Source organism: Molothrus ater, chromosome 5, assembly GCF_012460135.2.
Source record: "Molothrus ater isolate BHLD 08-10-18 breed brown headed cowbird chromosome 5, BPBGC_Mater_1.1, whole genome shotgun sequence".
In the NCBI taxonomy this organism is placed as follows: domain Eukaryota; kingdom Metazoa; phylum Chordata; class Aves; order Passeriformes; family Icteridae; genus Molothrus; species Molothrus ater.
In genome coordinates this window covers 11,123,361-11,141,568 of record NC_050482.2, presented here as the reverse complement: position 1 = coordinate 11,141,568, position 18,208 = coordinate 11,123,361, and the positions used below count along the sequence as shown (strand labels likewise).

General features: G+C 37.8%; 1 protein-coding gene across 1 annotated transcript in view; it reads right to left on the bottom strand.

Annotated features, from left to right (window-relative positions):
- Nucleotides 1–2,751: 2,751 nt before the first annotated feature.
- Nucleotides 2,752–18,208, bottom strand: part of SEMA3C (semaphorin 3C) — a 116,091-nt gene continuing 100,634 nt past the window's right edge. The window contains exons 13-18 of the mRNA XM_036401441.2: nucleotides 16,945–17,033; nucleotides 14,794–14,835; nucleotides 13,368–13,525; nucleotides 10,034–10,101; nucleotides 7,071–7,201; nucleotides 2,752–5,228 (exon numbers count right to left, since the gene is read on the bottom strand). Of these exons, the coding sequence (XP_036257334.1) occupies nucleotides 4,815–5,228; nucleotides 7,071–7,201; nucleotides 10,034–10,101; nucleotides 13,368–13,525; nucleotides 14,794–14,835; nucleotides 16,945–17,033 (902 nt within the window). The 3' untranslated portion in view covers nucleotides 2,752–4,814. The remainder of the gene's footprint in view (nucleotides 5,229–7,070; nucleotides 7,202–10,033; nucleotides 10,102–13,367; nucleotides 13,526–14,793; nucleotides 14,836–16,944; nucleotides 17,034–18,208) is intronic.

Here is an 18,208-nt window from a genome sequence, read left to right as displayed (position 1 = left end):
GCACAACAGAATTACATCTGCTGCCTTCATTCTGGAGGCAACACTTAATTCCAGAGGCAACAATAATCTGGTAGCATTGGGAGCCACACCAGTGTTGGCAGCTCCTCTCGTGCAACATTTTTCACTGGTCACCTCTGGGCTTCTGTGGCTGCCTGGGTGGGTGTTTACCATCAACTCCATAATAGGGGCATGTCCTAACTCATCTATAAAAAGAGGAAGTGTAGCTGAAGTGAATATTGCCTCAGTCTTGTGAGAAAGTGCCTGAGTTCTGCATCCTGCACTTACTCAAAGGGAAACCTTATTGCCACCAGAAGGGAGACCTTAGAAAAAGCAGAAGCTCCCAGTGGAGGAAGAAAAGTGATCTAACAGACATTTTAAAGTCAAGGGAGAAGTGTTAGACACCTAGAGTTCTCACATCTGAAATCCAGGTCTTGTTTTGCCAGGGCTTGGAGCCAAGGAATCAAAACCTTAAGTGCTGAACCCTTCAGGAGAGGGCAAAAAGAGTCGGGGAAGAAGATCAGCAAAAGACAACTGAGCAGGATGGACAGAGGATCAGACCTGGTAAAGTTTTCTCAGAGTGTAAAACTCTGTAAATGTCCATCTGTTTTGGATCCTTATCCCAACATTTCCTACAGCATGTGGGAGTGCTTGAAAACTCAGATTCTGACCCAGACTGGTCTGAGTGCTGAGCAGGTAACTATCCAAGATCAGCACATCTAGGAACCAGCCAGTACAGAAATCCTGGAGTGAGGTCATCTTAGCCACTCACACCTCATAAAGCCTTGCAGCAACCTATCTATCTGGGAAATCAAAATCTGGGTTTAACAATCCAGAACCTTGTTGTGAAGGTCAGTATTTGTGACATTTCATTTTCAATCATTATCCCAAGGAACTGATGAGGACCTATGCTTCCTTGTTAAAACCCATCTGGATAAACAGCCAGTAAGAAGAGCAGCAATAACACTGCTCAGATGATAACTGCAGGAAAAAGGAGCATACTGGAGGTGTCAGGCAGGTAATTTCACTCCAAGTGCAAGCCAGGAAACTGGGAGAGAGCTGTGAGTCCCTGTGGTGCAGCCCCAGCAGCCTGTGTTCCCTGCAGAGGTGCCTGGAGAATGCCAGGAGTCTCAGCTGAAAGAATCAGGATTTCACAGAATGTGTGACTTTTTTTTTTTTTTTCCCCGCAGTTTAATAAAAGAAAAAAATTTTTATTCTCTTTTTAAACAATGAACGAAAGAAAAGTAACCTGCTTTTATGCAAGGTGCTTATGTGGGATAATCTCTGAAAAAATTAATCTCTGACTTCTCATGAGTTCCTTGTTATCTCTGTGACTGGGGCTTCAGTCCAGAGCAGGGCTGGGAACTGACCAGCTACAATACCTGATGCTCCAAATATTTTCTTGAACTTATTTGGAAAATCTAGAGAATTGTTTTTCAGGTTCTTATCTTAATAATAAAAAAAAAAGTTCTTTTTTTAGTGCACATCCAGAAGGGGGAGCCAACAAATTTTTAAATGGTGCAACACACTTTATTTTGTTGGGCATTTTAGATATTCAATTAAATAGCACTATGTTAAACTACATTTTGTTCTTTCTTACACACTATATGATGCATATTCACTGTCATGACAGTTTCATCATGCTAGGAACTTATACACATACCTACAATTTTAAAACCAAGATTCTCTTAATAAAACACGCATATCTACAGTAACAACAATTGCAAAGAACACATTGTTAGGTCAAGATTTCAGCAAACTTTACAAACTACACAAAATAAAAAGGCAAAAAAAAAAATACCAGTACACAGTGAAGTTCTTGGCAGAGAACATATCTTTACATTTGGTGAAGTTATGCCTAGAAGTCATTTCGCTTTTGCATTTTTTTTAAGGAATAAAATTATATACATTATTTAGAAATCCTCCAAATAGGAAGTATTAAATAGCACAAATAATATTACAGTCTTAAATTTTGGTGTTACCTACAGTAGAGGGGCTACTTTAAACAAAAATTGCAGTTTGTCTATTCTGTACATTTAAGGCCAAACACTCAGCTGGTATCAACCCCAGTAGCTGTAAGGACAACAGGGAAGTTACATTAGTTTATAGCAGCTGAGCATCTGGTTCCTGACTTTTCTATACATGCAGGAAGGCTCCTAAAGCATGGAAGCTTGGACCAGTTATGCACTGACAGAAGCTAATTATATTTATATACTGGAGTTCTCATGCAGCAGGAAAAATGTTAGTTTAAGTATAATCCCTTAAACAGTCATACCATAATAATGGTATATGAAGCAGCTTTAAAAATATTATTTTATAATCACATGAAACTCTGAGCTGTGCTGATTGTTTTAATGGAATCCCTTATTGCCAATATTGTATTAGAAAACAGTGTAACTGTAATTTCTGAGGCCTAATGGGGGCCTATTAAAATATCACTGTACCTAACCACTTGAAGGGCAATTTGTACCCTGAAACACCTATTAATCACTGTATTCCATCTGGAAGCAATTCTGATCCTCACAACAGACATTAGTATCACACTAACTCTGCAGTGAATCTGCTGGGGAGATAGGAAGAGCATGGCAGCATACAGAGAATATGCACAAGTCATTCCAGGAGGTAGTTCTAGACCAGGGCACTTGATTTTTGGTTTGTCACTTACACACCTCAGAAGTCAGTCATATTCAGGGAAAAAAAAAAAAGAAAAAAATGAAAATAAAGGAAAATAAAGAAAACAAACAAACAAACAAACAAACAAACAAAACAACAAAAAAAAAAGAAAAAAAAGAAGAAAAAAAAGATGGATTTCTCCAGAACCTACTTTGCTAGCTCTTGGGGCCAAATTCAATCTCATGAAGGTCAGAGGTCAGAGAAAGTTTCCTGACTGGTTTCCATAAGAAAGATCTTAGTTATTAATGTCTAAATATTGCAGAAATACACATTGAGACCTTGAGTAAGGAGAGCACTTAACTAGATGGCAATATGTGAGCAGGCTGGCACTGCATGCTAGCAGTAGGCACACAAATTAAATTCAAAGAGATCCCACCAGCATAAAAGGGATTTAGAGACTGTTTAAATGGTGTGATCAGGGCTCATTTCCCAGCTGTCCTTCACGAGGTGGTGATAAAGTGACAATCCAGCTAATGGCAGATAAATACCAGTGCTACCTCCATTGCATTAATCTGAATTCACACCGACACAAACCCAGAAGTGTTTCCCCATGCCCTGTAGAATTACTCCAAGTGTATTCTAATAGAATTAGAATTATAACTTAACAACTCAGATTTGAGCTGAACATCAGTTTATATTTTTGTATAATGCCATAAATAATTGTGATTTTTCTAGGGTACTCATACGTTTTTAATCCCTGTTACTGTTTTGAACAGACTCAGTGGCTTCCAGAACACTCTTACATAGTAAAAGCATTGATAATCTGTCCCTCTTTATGGCATTTGCATTGCTCAAAAAAAAAAACCTGATTGCTTTTCCTAGGATGACTTGGTGTACACTCACCCAATTTTCAACAAAACTTGCTTCATTAGACATGACAGCTGCTTCTTAAACAAAAGATTTCTGTTTGAACATGCCTCTCAAGTTATAGTTTTTGGTTTTTGACCTAAACCCATTTTTCAGTTTTATTTTTCCCTCATTCCTTTTTCTTCTTTTTTTCTTTTCCTGATCTGCTTTTTACCAGAGAACTGAAAATAGAAGCAAATTGGGAAAATAACATGGAAAAGAATAAGGGTACAAAAACTGGAAAATGGGAATCGTTTAATTAGAAAATTCTAGTTAAAATATTTGCAACTTTGAGAAAACAGTTGAAAAAATAATGTTTTAAAAATTTCAAAGACACTTATGACTTGTTTCCACATTGCAGACTAGCTCCAATTTAATCATGGAACAGAATAAAGATAATCTATATTTTTAATTTCTGAACAAGCACTATATGGTATATCTACATTCTGTCCTTTGAAAAGAAATTGGAGTGTAATCCTTTGAAAAGTAGCTATAATACCTAAGTCACTTAGGTGTTTTTCAAAATTGTATGTATAATGAACATTCTCATGTTACCTTTGTGCCACTTATAAAGCTATGTAGTGTTACAGGACTCCCTATTTTAATAAAAATCAATATGAGCAGAGGTATTTTAAGTTACATTGCAGAACTCATTAATTTATTACAACTCATACTATGCACAATAATCAGTGCTTACTCTGATAAAGTATAAATTCTTTGTTTTTCTTCTGTTTGTTCCTTCATTTGACCTCTGAGCAAATGAAACATTTCTAGTACATTTTACTTGCTTCCTAGCTGCATGCATTCACATGATTTGATCGATGAGTGAAAGCTGTAAACTCAATATTGAGCAGTAAACAAGAAGAAACTCATGTTCTTAAACACAGTGCAAGGAAATCTTAGTACCATCCTACTCTAAGTATGCATCTTAACCCAGATTCTTTCACCACCAGTCTAGCTGGTCCAGGTCCAGAGTTGCAAGACAAAGCACTGATTTTGTAAAAAATTCTATTCAGCTGTAATTAAATACTGAGATATTAAAGGTGAATCTGGTTTAAGATGAATACCCAGTGCTGCTTCTAGGACAAAGCCCAGGCTTGAATCACTAAGTACCTAAGAAACAAAATGCTCTGAGTTATTTTCTTATGTTACACTGCATTTAATTGGGAGACAGATCTTTTGTGTGTCTTGCTGGATTTTCATTTAATTTTTTATCAGATTTGCACGAATTTGTTCATGATAGACAAATATAAGCCCCCTACACTGAGGACAAAAATATCTATTACTATAAAATAAAATTAAGATCCAGGTAATTGATTTCTTCTATTTCTACTTTTTCTACTATTGATAAGGGCCTTTAGTTTGCTGTAGTCCCCTCTCATCTTCTGGGATTCCTCCCTGTGCTGCCCTGCCTGCCTGCTGTCTTTGCAGTACTGGTTGATCATCTGCATCTCGGAGTGGCTGAAAGCCCCCACAAAGTCCTTGGGGTGGAACTGCAGCGCTCGCACCGAGCTGGCCCAGGTCCAAGGGGACCACTTGTCAGTCATGACAGCCACCATCTCTGAATCCAGCACCTTGAAATTGATCTTTGCCAAGGTCTGCTTGAAGTTGTTCTCTGTTGCGATGCAGTGGTAGAGCCCTCGGTCGCTGTCCTGCACGGAGCGAATCAGGAGCCCGTGCTCAGTAGCTATGATCCTCTCATTCAGCTTCACCTGGAGAGCAAAAAGGCAGAAGGAGCCTTTAAGGGAAGGTTATGGAACAACAGAGTACTGGAGCTTCTGGTAAGCTTCACTTCAAACATGACTTTCTTGAAGTTACTGTATTTTTATATAATTATCTTCAAGAGACCACCTTTAGAAGAGAGCATTTCAAAGAAGGCAAGTGTCGCTAAAGAAAATGACTTAAATAATTTTATTTCTTATGTTAGAATAAATCTGATCAGGATGTAGACAAAGATGAAAATCTGGAAACCACATGAAATAGAAGTTTTCATAATGTTTGAATAGAAGGGTTGAAGAAATGAACTTTTATTTGCCCTGTTGCACTCCTGAGATTGTCTCTTTCAGCATCAAGAGACTGCTGCTGAGACTCAGTGGAAAAAAGGTGCAGGACCAGAGAGGCTAATTTGGCATTGAAGTCAAGGTGGCTTCTCATTAAATATTTTGACTTTGAGCAGGTTCCTGCTGAAGAACTCTATCTGCTCTGCAGAGTCTGTAGCCTCGTATAAAAATTATCACCACAGTGGTCTCAAGTGGGACTTGGCTCAATGTTAACCAAGAGCACAGGTACTCTCCTATTTCCTTTTTGGCTTCAGACTCTGCACTGTCCCAGGAGATGGTCACATCATCTGAAAGAAGCAAGTTACCAGAGCTTGTTATCATCCAATTATAAGTGAATGTGCAGATGTCCCTTTGCATATCAGTATGAAGTAAAAATTGCAAGTTCAATCCATTATGAAAGGAAACCACTGCTGGTATTTTTCTGAATGGTTTTTCTATTTTGCTACTGTATTTTGCATTATACTTGGTTCTCTTGGGAACTAATTTACTTATTATGGTATTCTGCTATTGTAAACTTTTGTAGACATTGTGGAAGACTTCCAGACATCTGAGAGCTTGAAAACTAATCAACACTTTGATTGCCTTATTCAGTCTGTTGTACCATAAAACTGCATCGATTCTAATATCTTTACTGAACCTAAGAACAAAAAAAAGGGAGATGTTCTACTGAAGCAATGGGTTAAGGAATTGCACCTATTGCCAGGACATGGCTTTGAATAGTTAGAAAACTCAGTGAGACATTTATAATTCCCCTCTGTTTTTGTAAAATGGCCTGATAGGAGAATAATACTTTACAGTATTTATAACCTATCAACAGACACCACATTACTTAAAAGTTCCTTTTGAAAGATGTTTCTTTTTATTCATATAGTAAGTGCCTTGGATTTGCAATGGATTTTTTCCCCTTTTATATTACTTAAGGAAGGAACATTCCCCATACACAATCATACTGTATATTACAGTGCTGAAACTCGAGAGCCTTAGAGAGTGCAGTAATGGAAAATGTGATTGCACCATGGTGAGGAAATGCTTTTGTCAATACGTGTTCTTAGCCTGGACTAGTTTCTTGCTAAAGAAACCTTTCACATTTCTCCCAATTTTGCCTTTTATCTCTTCAATAGCACAGAGGAGCTACTGCATGCTGACTTCTTCCTGAACTTTATACAAGTTCTTCCTTTTATGCCTATTTCCTTAGATCAATAAGAAGTTCTGACTGCTACAAACCTTCAGTTTGCAATCAGTAAGGTGTGAAGCAAAGATTCTTTAATTTTCTGTAGCTGTTCTGATCTGACAGAAATCTGTGGGGCTGAGGATGAAGTCTCAGCTGTACTGGGTCTGCTCTTATTCATATGAGTAAATGATGGTCACTGTCCTGCCTCCACACAAATTCTCCAGCTTCACTGTAGCCAGACTGCCTGATAAAACCACAAACTGTTCCCTCCCTTTATCATGCTGACTGAGGATCCTTCCAGAGCTCCTGTTCACATAACTCACCTCTTTCCTCCTGTCATTGTCTTTCTGTAGCAGCCATTTAATAGAAGCCTGAGGAGATTTAGGTGTGCATTCCAGAAAGGTGGTGTTGTTTTTTACTCCATACTGCACTATTTCTGCTGCGTTTCTGTATGCTAGAAAGAAAGAAAAAAAAAAAAAAAAGAAAGAAAAAGAAAACAGGTCAGGATACTGTGAATGGTGATTTGATTAAGAAAACATGTAACTCTTTGCAATATAGATTAAATGAACTATGCCTGATTCTGATATTGGCCAAAATTAAATATTTTTTAGGAAAAAATTTCAAATAAATTAGACGGAATGTGAAGAAGCAAATTCAGTTTCAAATCTCAATGTTTTCAGAGTGACGTGGTCTGTTCTGAGAAATTAGGACACCTATAGGCTGATAAACTTTGGTGATGGGATAACTGAGCTCAGGGATATTTTTCTGTGAAATGATCTCATTCTCTACTACTCCAAAAGAGAATGAAGCATTTAATGTATTTCTTCACCTTTTATGAGTTGGGGGAATAAGGCTGTATGATCAAAATAAAGCATCATGCCCTAAAGAAGGCTCCAGCTACTCCAGCTGCATCCAGCATCCCAGGGAGGAGAGAGAGGGCAGGCTGGGCTCCTGCTCCTCTGCTTCTCTTCCAACACATGGATGGGACTTGGCTCTCAACCTGAAATGTGATGAATATGTAGACAGGCCAGCAACAGAGAGAAAGAGAGATTTATAGCACTCCAGCAACACCTGGGCAAGTGCTGAGCATATGTCAGCACTTGGACTTGTGTCCCTTTATAGTCTCCATAGATGAATAATTGGCAGCCACCAGTAGGAACTTCTGGATGCTTATTGCTTTGGTCCTCAAAACAAAGAGCCTCCAGATTGAAAAGCTTGTCTCATATATGAAATACTTTTTTTTGAGAAAGGAGCAATGGAAATTATTGAAATAATATGAGAACTGCAAATACCTAAAGGTCTGTATGTCTAAAATCTGATTCTGTTCTTGCACAGTCCTAAGACTGGCTTTTCTCAGACTCTACTTTATCTCCAATTCTTTTCAGTTTCTTTCATCAACTGATATGTGAAATTGAAATACATTCATCTGAAGGAAGGAGATTTTCCTGGTTCTAGTCCTTCAGCACATTTAGGAAGCTGTACCAAAACCAATTCTAACTAATAGGAGAATAATGTGGAAATACTTCACATTCAAAATGCATTTCTGTAATGGCTATAAGCGCTAACACAAACATAACAATATTAAACAGACGTGAAACAAAAACATACACGATTGCCTAGTTCTTGATGATTTATTTAAAAATAACAGTGTGCCAAAAATGTTAAGTTTATATGTGCTTAGAGGTCTACCATGTTTTAAGACTTGGATTCAGCATGATGGCTCTCTATGAGCATGGAAGATTCCTTGGCTTTGCTTGGCTCTCTGTTCTTTTGTTCTTTAAGTAAATTTTACTTTTTTCCCCAAACACAGTCATTTTGCTATAAATGGCTGTAAATTATATTTTGCAAGTGTCTAAATTGCTCTTTCTTTTCATCTTTTTTTTTTCCAGGGAAACAACTGCCATCTACCTATCCTATATCCCACTGCTGCTACTGAAACTTCCTTTACAAAGATGCTAAAATACATAAACCTATAAATACATCCACATTGCAAAAGTGGCTGGAAAACAAGAAACTTGCTTCACAAGACTGTCAAGGTTGAAACAATTATCCCCCCTCAGGCCAGAATGCAGACAGTTGACATTCTCACATTTTCCACATGGAAGGAGGAGACACCCACCCTTGGGACAGACGGACAGACAATGGGTGAGAGGTCTCAGCACATGCCTGCAGGGGAACTCAGCATGCCTGCAACTCAGCTCAAGTTGCTTCAACGTGGATCTCAGAGTTCAGGTGTATTCTCTAACACTGGGGCCATCTCTTGGAATTACCTGCTCAAACTCTTCAGCTTCATATAAAATACCTAATACTGACTCATTTAAGCAGAGGGATCTACACCCAACTGACTGCTGTGATCTTCTCTGATCCAGGAGATTCTTCCAACAACCAGTGGAGACCATTTCAGTAGAATTATTATTAACAGAACCTTTCACATGTCACTCTTAAAGCATTGTTCTTTGATTAGAAAAACATCAGTAAAAACATTTACAATCAGCTCTATTACTTGGTCACCAGGTGGTACAGATGAGAACGTACTTCAAAATTCAGGTTCATAATAGAGGTGAAAGGAGCATAATTGTCTGTGTGCCCTTGGTCTGATGGCATACATTGCCACTGCCTAGCTCAGACATGCATGGGGTTCAAGAGGATTGAATTGCCTTTATATATGTGTTTACTCCCATGACTTTGGGCATATTTTACTGGTGTCCATCAAACTAGAGAAAGTGCTTGCTGGGAGAGCAAAGCCTTGGCTCCCCTGGCCAGGCTGACTAAACAGTTGCACAGCTGGAAATAAGAGACTCCACAAAGAAATTTGGAATAGTTTTTTTTCCCCATACAAAGGGAGAAGAGAATAACCATAAATCAAAAGACAGGCCAGCCTAGATCCTGCTGTTTGCTCAAAGGTGTGCTCCAAAACTCAGTATGGAATCAAATATTCAGAAAAAAACTGGAGGTCCAAAGCTTAAATGAATGAAAAGGCATTAATAAAGACTGAAGGGAAACCAAGGTAGAAAAGTCCTCAAATTAACTTTACCTTTTTCTAGTCAACAGCTTCTCAATTCAAGTATGCTGAACTATGTATTTAATGTCTCAACATTTTATCATATATGTGCAAGTTTCATATAATTACAAGGAAAGGTGCTAAAATGAAATCAAAACAAAACTCAGACTTGGAAAATAATTATGCTTTACCAGTAAACCATACTGATAATGTCAGTTACAATGAATCATATAAAGGAAAACCATGTGTTCTTTATATAGCATGAGGATCTCTAAATTACAGTACCTTTCAGGTTGAAACCTCGGCACTGAGTCAGAGGGTTTCCATGTCTCACATCTTGTCTACGGCTCCTCCTGCAATATTTTGTAAAAACAAAATATTATTCCAAGATAGCTACACTGAAAATAACCACCTTTTTTATTTGTGGATTTGCTGTGTTTTGTTTTTTTTACTAGATCAAATGTTAGGGATAATTCATGACCTACTGTGAGTGTGGTTTACTCTTGGCAGGCTTGTTGGTGTGAAGATACTGTTTAGGTGAAGCAGCATCTGTTGAAGCTTATAAAACAGGTGCAGTTTTTGTAGGTAAAGCAGTTGTGCAGTGGAGGCTTAGGGATGGAAGGATCAGAGGTGATAAATGAAAGAGACTTCTGTTCACTCACAATACCCAGCATTCAAAGCCAGAACCTCCAGTGGAAACTCTTCATAAAGGCAAGCAGCTAACAATGAGATGCACAAGATTCATATCTGACACACCAGCACAAAATTATGACAAAGGGCATGTTCCCAACCTCGATTTCACCTGGTAAGTGAAGCTTACCAGAAGCTCCAAGCACTTTATTTTTGGTGCCTGTAGCCACCTTCGTAGCGGAGTGACTGAAGCATTCATCCAGAGTGGTGGAGAGCTAAGATTCTATTCTGTCTTCTACTTGAAGAGATGTGACTATTTCCAAAATATAATAAAACTCACCAAGTACTAGGATACTTCTAAGTAGGGAATTTAATATATATTATGGATGACAGATGTAAAATCACAATTCTGTAGCAAACTTTCTGGGGAGCTTACTGGGAATACTGGCATTTCAGTCCTCCTCAGCTAGCAAGTCATAGCTCATAGAATTCAGTGCATGAATTCAGTGCACTATTTTTCTTTAATATTATTAAGATATGTTATTTTCATTGCTCAATATTGTGTAAGGTAGGACAGTATTTATCAAGTTCAAGAAAAAAAATATATTGGTTGTTGCAATGGGATATTAAATAACTGTATTCTGAACCATGCACTGAGGACTTGAGGATCAGAAACCATAAAAAGCCCCTGGAGCTCCAGTACTACAGAGGGAAGGATGACACATCTATGGCTACATTATACCAGGTAGTGCACAAACACAGAGAGTGCTCATAATCCCCTGTCATCTGATCCCATGCACTGTTTGAAAGGGAAATATTTGAACAGTGATGTTTCAGTGGAGTAATTACTGAAATTCCAAGTAAAGTTTTTATGTTTACCATCAAAATGATTTCATTTTATGCCTTGGGGTCTTAACCCTTGTGAACTATTTACACGAGTCAAGGGAGGTCATGAAGAATTTCTGAGTGAATGTCAGAGTTCTTGTGCTACCATGAGCTGCTCCAAACTGTCAGAGATGGCACATTGCTTGCATTATGCAGTTCTGTGAATGAGAACTTAGCACTTAGATATTGATTTAAAAAAAAAAGTGGCAGTTAGAAAATAAAGGTAATACCTATAAGGTGTTTTGGGGTAAATTGAAGTTGCATGAGGAACTGCAGTAATTCACAGGAGACAGAAGTGTCAAAAGAAGCAAATAAGCAAATTCATACAGCAGAAACTACTGTCTAGACAATGAGATTTGGATCTAGTTACCAATGTTTTCTCCTTCGTAATTTGCCTTGTTAGATAAAGAGACAACTCATTTCCTTCACATATGAAAACCAGACTTTTTTCCATACAGTTAGAGGTGTTTATTTTGGTTTGACATAAGGAGAAAATTGCAAACAAAATATCAGCATGAAAGCAAGCCCCAGTGGAAATAACCCTGGTGGGCGTATATAATGGGGATGGCAAACAGGAAACTGCACAGGCTGGGTGTACCTGACTGCTCCTTGTACCTTTTGGCAGCTATGTTACTGTAGGAGTTAGGTGGGCTGAGACTTGGGGATTTTTCTTTTCATTCCTCCCCATATTCTGACCTTTGTTCCATGGAAGAAAACAATGAGTTGGCAGACTGGTGGCTGAATGTTCTCAATGAAAGCAGTTAACAACCCCACGTACTCTACCAATTGCTACGTGGCCAGTTTGGGCTTCACCTGGCAATCTCAGGTAAGGAATGAGTCAAGAAAACTTTGCAATAACAAAAAAAATTGTCCAGGGGATGACATTATTATCAGCAGATCCAAGCTTTGCCTCTTTCTGTAAACTGTCTCCTCTATGAAGGAACAGGAACAAAACCCAGTGACTGTAAGTGGCCTTCTGCACCTGCAGCTCAGGTGCAGACACTGAGCACAGTCACAGCCTTTAGGTTGGATATCAAGAAAAGTTCTTCGTCCAGAAGGTGGCTGGGCACTGGAACAGGCTCCCCAGGGAAGTGGTCACAGCACCAAGCCTTGAAGTGTTTGGGTAATGCTCTCAGGCACATGGTGTGATTCCTGGAGTGTCATCTGCAGGGCCAGGAGGTGCACTCAATGGTCCCAGTTTCCATCTCAGCATATTTCATGATTCTATGATTCTAGAATATGCTACCTAAACCTTTTCTGGCACAACTTGAGGCTGTTTCCTCTTGTCCTTTTGCTCGTCACCTGGGAGAAGAGCCCAACCCCTGCAGGCTACCACCTCCTTCCAGGTAGTTGTAGAGAACATACATCTGAAAGATTTGTACCCTCTGCAGTAACACTTCATTGTGTATTCTGTAGCTTTGTTTGTATAAGAGTGAAATCTTATTAAGACAAGAGCTCACTACAGCCTTCTGCTATTAAATATTTCCCCTGGGAGGAGGAAAGAGACTCCTGTTTTGCATAAGATTATGAGATGGACTATTAGTTCTGTTGCAAATTAAACAGAAATTGCTTTCCCTGTCTGCTTTAATAAACCTCATGTCAAAAAGCCCAAATCCACAGGCATTACATGGAAATCACATTTGCCTAAAATTTTCCTGAAAATAATTCTCACTTAGGAGCAAATGAGGAACAAAAAAATATAAATGAGTTTATTCCTCAGACAGCCTGAGAGATCTTTTGCTGTATTTAGGGCTATCATAATTACATCCATAATAAGTAATTGAATTTAAATGAAGGGAACAAATGTCTCACTGATTTTGTGTACGTGAGACAGAAAGATTAATATTTATGATTAAGAACCATTTCTTTCCTTCTCTTTCTTTTTCCATCCATTATTTTAAATATGAAAAGCCAAGCTCTTTACCATACGCTCCTGCAGCATACAGTCCTAGGTGATGAATATCTACAAGCACAACAGCTATGGGGGTATTGTTTGTACATGCTGATGAAAGGAATGACATCCCACTTCTCCATCACATCAAAACCCTCAGAATGAAAGCCACCTTCCCTTGCAAACTTCACTGGGCTGCTTAACACTGCTCACCTTTTTCCAGTGGGATAAAACCTGGAGCAGGAGTTGCCATCCCAGGCGCAGTATGGATCTCGGGCTAGGCAGCAGTCAGCACAGGCGGTCCCGTAGATGTGGCAGCGATGCAAGGAAACCTGGGTGACCCCTTCATCTGAGCTCACATACAACTGTTGCTGCAGGAGGAAATGGGAGGATTTAGTTCAGATGTGGAGGAGTTTCACCCAAGACCTGGCTAACACACCCAAAAAACCTTTCAATTAATTTTGGAATTAACTCAAGGCCAAGAGTGGAGCCAAAATACATCTAAAGTCAAGATCAACAGCAATCTCCCAGGTGAACAGGCCTATATTATTTCCACCTTCCTGCTAGAAAACACCTAGAAACACTGGGGAATGTTAATGGCTTTTTGGACATTGAGTGTCATTGTTCTGTTCTGGGGCAGACAGGCTGACTTAATATTGCTCAGATTTGAGAACTTGGTTCTTATTCAGTGAGGATTATTGGTTCAAGCCTTTGAACTAAGTATTTTCTCTGCACACAGTCACTTTAATAAATATTATGCAGAGTTCCTAGTTGGATCCTCCATTGCATACATTTCCAAGATGTAAAACCTAGAGATTACGTTGAGGCTTATGGCCAGATTCTGATAGCATTATATACCTGGAAAAACAAGCAAAGAGAACTTTCACAATAAATCAGAGCTTTTGCAAGAGAAGTTCAAAGGGTGTAGATCATTACCAAAACATGGGCCAAAGCGACTGTTTTACTCAAAAAACAATTAATCATTCTAAAAAATATAAATTAATATTGAACAAAAACCCCTTGAAATTCCTTTGATCTTCTTGTCAAAGAAAAAAAAAAGCATACAGAAATCGACTTAGTGAGTAATATTTACTTAGTAGTAGCTTTGTAAAGTATTGAGCAACATCTTGCTTACAAAATCACAGAATACACATTTTCAGCTTTTGTGTTAAGCATTTAATCAGAAATCCTCTCAGCTGTTTTCATCATTCTTATTGCCATTGTTTATTACTACTAAACAAACACGCACAATTGCACCACGGATCCAACAGCCCAAACACCACCTTTTTACACTGATCAGACAGACTTCCAAGGAAAAATTTCTATTTGGGACTTTAGAGAAAAAAACAGGGTGAGTGAATTTCCTCTCTAAATATTTTTTTTTTGATTCCTTAATTATAAATCAAAACAAGAAATCTGACACTTCCAGTTAATTAGAAATGATACATAATGAATAGAAATTGTTTTATCTTAGTGCAAGGGCATATAAACAGCTCGTGCAAACGTCAGTCAAGTTTTCTGTACTCATTATGGAAAACTTTCCTATATTTGTGTGCTCCACAAGAACTGATATTCTAACATCTAAGTCAATTTGCTTCTCAATTAATAAGCACTAAGCAGGCATTCCATTTTGCCTTACCTTTTTAGATGAAATCTTCATTGATGTTATAGGAGAATTACTCTGAAAGACAGAGTAACAAATCATTGTCAAGAACTTTGTCCCAAAATTAACATTTAAAAGTTGCTAAAACCTAAGTCATATCTAAGAAAATGATGCATGTTTCTACCCGGAAAAGAGAGCACTCACTCCTACTAAGTACTGCTATTTTCAGAACTAAACAAATTACATGTAAACAATTAATGTCTCACAAAATATATTGCTGAAACTCAACCACATTATTATTACATGTATCTAAAAGGTTTTTGTATACTTATAATTAACCTGCATCTGTGCTATCTCAGAAATAGAGAGCCATTACTTTAACTTTGTAATAGGAAATGTTTTTTGTTTAATGATGATGATAAGGAAAAATCATAAAATAGCTCACTAATATTTACCACATGATCCAGATAAGAATACAAAGTCATTTTCTTACAAATTATTTACAGTGCATACAGTTTGGTACCATGCAGCATGTAAATTCAGATTGTCAATGACCAGATTATTTTAAAATGGCATGAGTGTTCTTGAATGTTTCTTTCCCAGAGACAGTACTGTACACTACTGTGTGTCATCAGAGCAGTCTATTAATGTCTTTGTCCAAATCAAATATTAAAGAGCTGGAAAAGGAGTTGTTACTTTCCTTGCCTTAAGTCATTATGTTCATCCAAACAAGTGATAAAATCGATGGTAATAAAAATGTTCAGCATTTTTTTACAGTTCGGCATTTGCTCAGTCACAAAGGAAACCCATAACAGTGGGTTAGGATTAATTGCAGATGACCACAACACAGCAGGGAGGTCAGGACCAGAAAATCTGGCTGTGAGTCATGTGAATTGGCAAAGGTTTGGAGAAGTTAAGAGCTGCTTCATGAACTGTTTGGAGTCTGCACGTCAAATGCAACACTGGATCTGATGCCACATTCTCCTTTCCTTGTTTACTCTAGAAGAGGATCTCTTCTTTGCTACCCTTGATATTAACTAGAACAGGGCCCATGATTTCATCCCTGCTCTCTTGGAGAGATTCATCCAAACACCATGATGCCACACAGATTGTAACAGCAGAAGTTATGATATCATGGTTTTTAGGGTTCAGGATAAAAAGGTCTGTGGACAGACACCCAGAAACTAGGTTTAGGCTAAGATGCCTCTCAGCCCACCTATCCTTGTGCTGTATTAATTTATGTTTCAGTAAATGGAATCTGCACTTTCTTGGTGAAGAGTGTGAATTTTAAATAATATCACTCACATATATCTTTTTAGCAGGAAGTCTTCAACAAAAGCCTAGAAAGACTAGCTATGCCTTTATGAGTGTTAACACAGATGCCTTTCTGAGTTTTCCTTTTCTTAAGGAAACCATTAATGCTGCCTCAATAAAGAAACTTAAATTTTCCTTTTTGTATTCTGTTAATGAAATAGAGAAAAGGCCATGACAAAATCCTTAACTAAGCTTATAGACACATAATACCACTTGCCCTGAGACTACTGTTTAATGAATAGCCCATCCAAATATTTGAGAGGGATTTTTCGACATGAGGGTGAACATTTTCTTTAGGGTATTACAACTGTTACATTCCAGAGTGATTGACAGAGGCTATTCCTTTATCTCCCTGTAGTTTTTGTGTTTCTTTTCAGCTTATGTTCTTTTAAACTTGTAGCTTTCTTGGATCCAGAGGCATGTGACTTTGAAGAACAGGAATTAAGCAAAAACAACACTAATTTGATTTCATTTTGCAACTGAGAACTAGGAAGATCTTCAGATAATCAAAGTACAGAAATCTGAAATTCCAACCATACACAGCAACAGCCTCTATAGCGATGCCAAGGATAAAAGTCTCCTTCTGGAGCCTTTAGAACATGACCTCCTAAAAAACTGATTATCAAAATCCTTCTAGCCAGTATATCAACATAAAAAATAGGCAACTGAAATATAGGAGAAGAAAAGGGCTTCAGCTAGCTCTAGCCTTCGTAACAGTCAACATTTTGTAATCTTTATGTGGTTATCAAACTGACAGCATGCACATTTACTTGATCTTTTACCAAATCATGGTTGCCCTTGCCAAAGTCTGTTAGAACAAAGTGTTTGTGTGAACATACACACTGGAAAAACAAAAGAAGGAGAAAGCCAAACCTGAAAAACCTCCATCTCTTCCAAAATGAGTTCTCCACTTGCAGAGAAGTTGGTGGGTAGGACAACAACTTTTTGTACAGTTCCTTGATCTGCAACAGGTGAGAACAAGTGAGACCATGTAACATAGAGAGGGAGAAATAAAAAAATTATAATTCTTTTTCATTAATTATAAAAGGAAACCATTGAAGCAAGCACTTTGACACAGAGAAAGGTAAGAAATGCTTAGTAATTTCTACAGTTTGGAGTCAGTAAGAATGATGAGATGATTCTTTATACAGCAATACTATCGCAGTATTATTCTCATATATGAACATAAGTCATGATAAGGTTGAAGTTATTACCATTACTGTTACCATTCTATACAAAGAGATCAATCAAAATCAGTATATTCTGTTGCTGTACAGACACACAAAAGAAGAATTTATCCTAATAATCTTAAAGCAAAACACAATATAAACAGGTAAAAGGGAGCTACTGCAGGATGTGATATATTCATACCTGATAATAAAATGCTAGGATAACTGATGACATGAAAGGTAAACCTTTCAAAGATTAACTCTATCTAGACCTAAACACACTAAGATGAAAGCTTTTTAAAATGAAATTAAACCAATAATCAAGTACATTATATATTGGTAGGAGTTAATATTTTGCTCTGTAAGATAAAAAGAAAAAGCAAGGCAAAGATATTTCAGCTATTGTATCATGGTTTCCCTCTCAAAATCCAGCTCCAAGCCTCACAAATCCACTCAGAACAAAGGAGTAAGCAGAAATATGTGGCAATGACACTGTTTTTGCAGGGTAGATGTGATGAGTGAGACCAAAGGGGAATTTGTGATTAGTTTTCCAAATTTCTTTTGTGGAAAGAATATGTGTGATGAAGGGGTCCATCTGTGAAGGCTCTTACAGGCTGAGACAGCCACTGAAGTATTTCTGATGTGGCAGAAAAGGCAGACTGTGGGATAATCACAAGAACAAGCATTTTAACTTGGAAAAAGCACATAGAATTCCTCTTACCTGAAAGACCTAGAAACTAGACTGAGTAGAATAAATCTATCTGCTCAATACTGATTCTGAGGAATGAGTACACATGGTACAGGTTCTGTTCAGCCTTCAAATTTTTAAGAGCAATGTAGAGTTGTGCAGTTGATAGAACATTAGCACAGCACAAAACAGCAAGTATCTACATTTATTAGGAAATTTTAGTTTCCTGTTTGGCAAATTATAATAAAGACATTGTAAACTGAAAAAGTTCAATTTTATT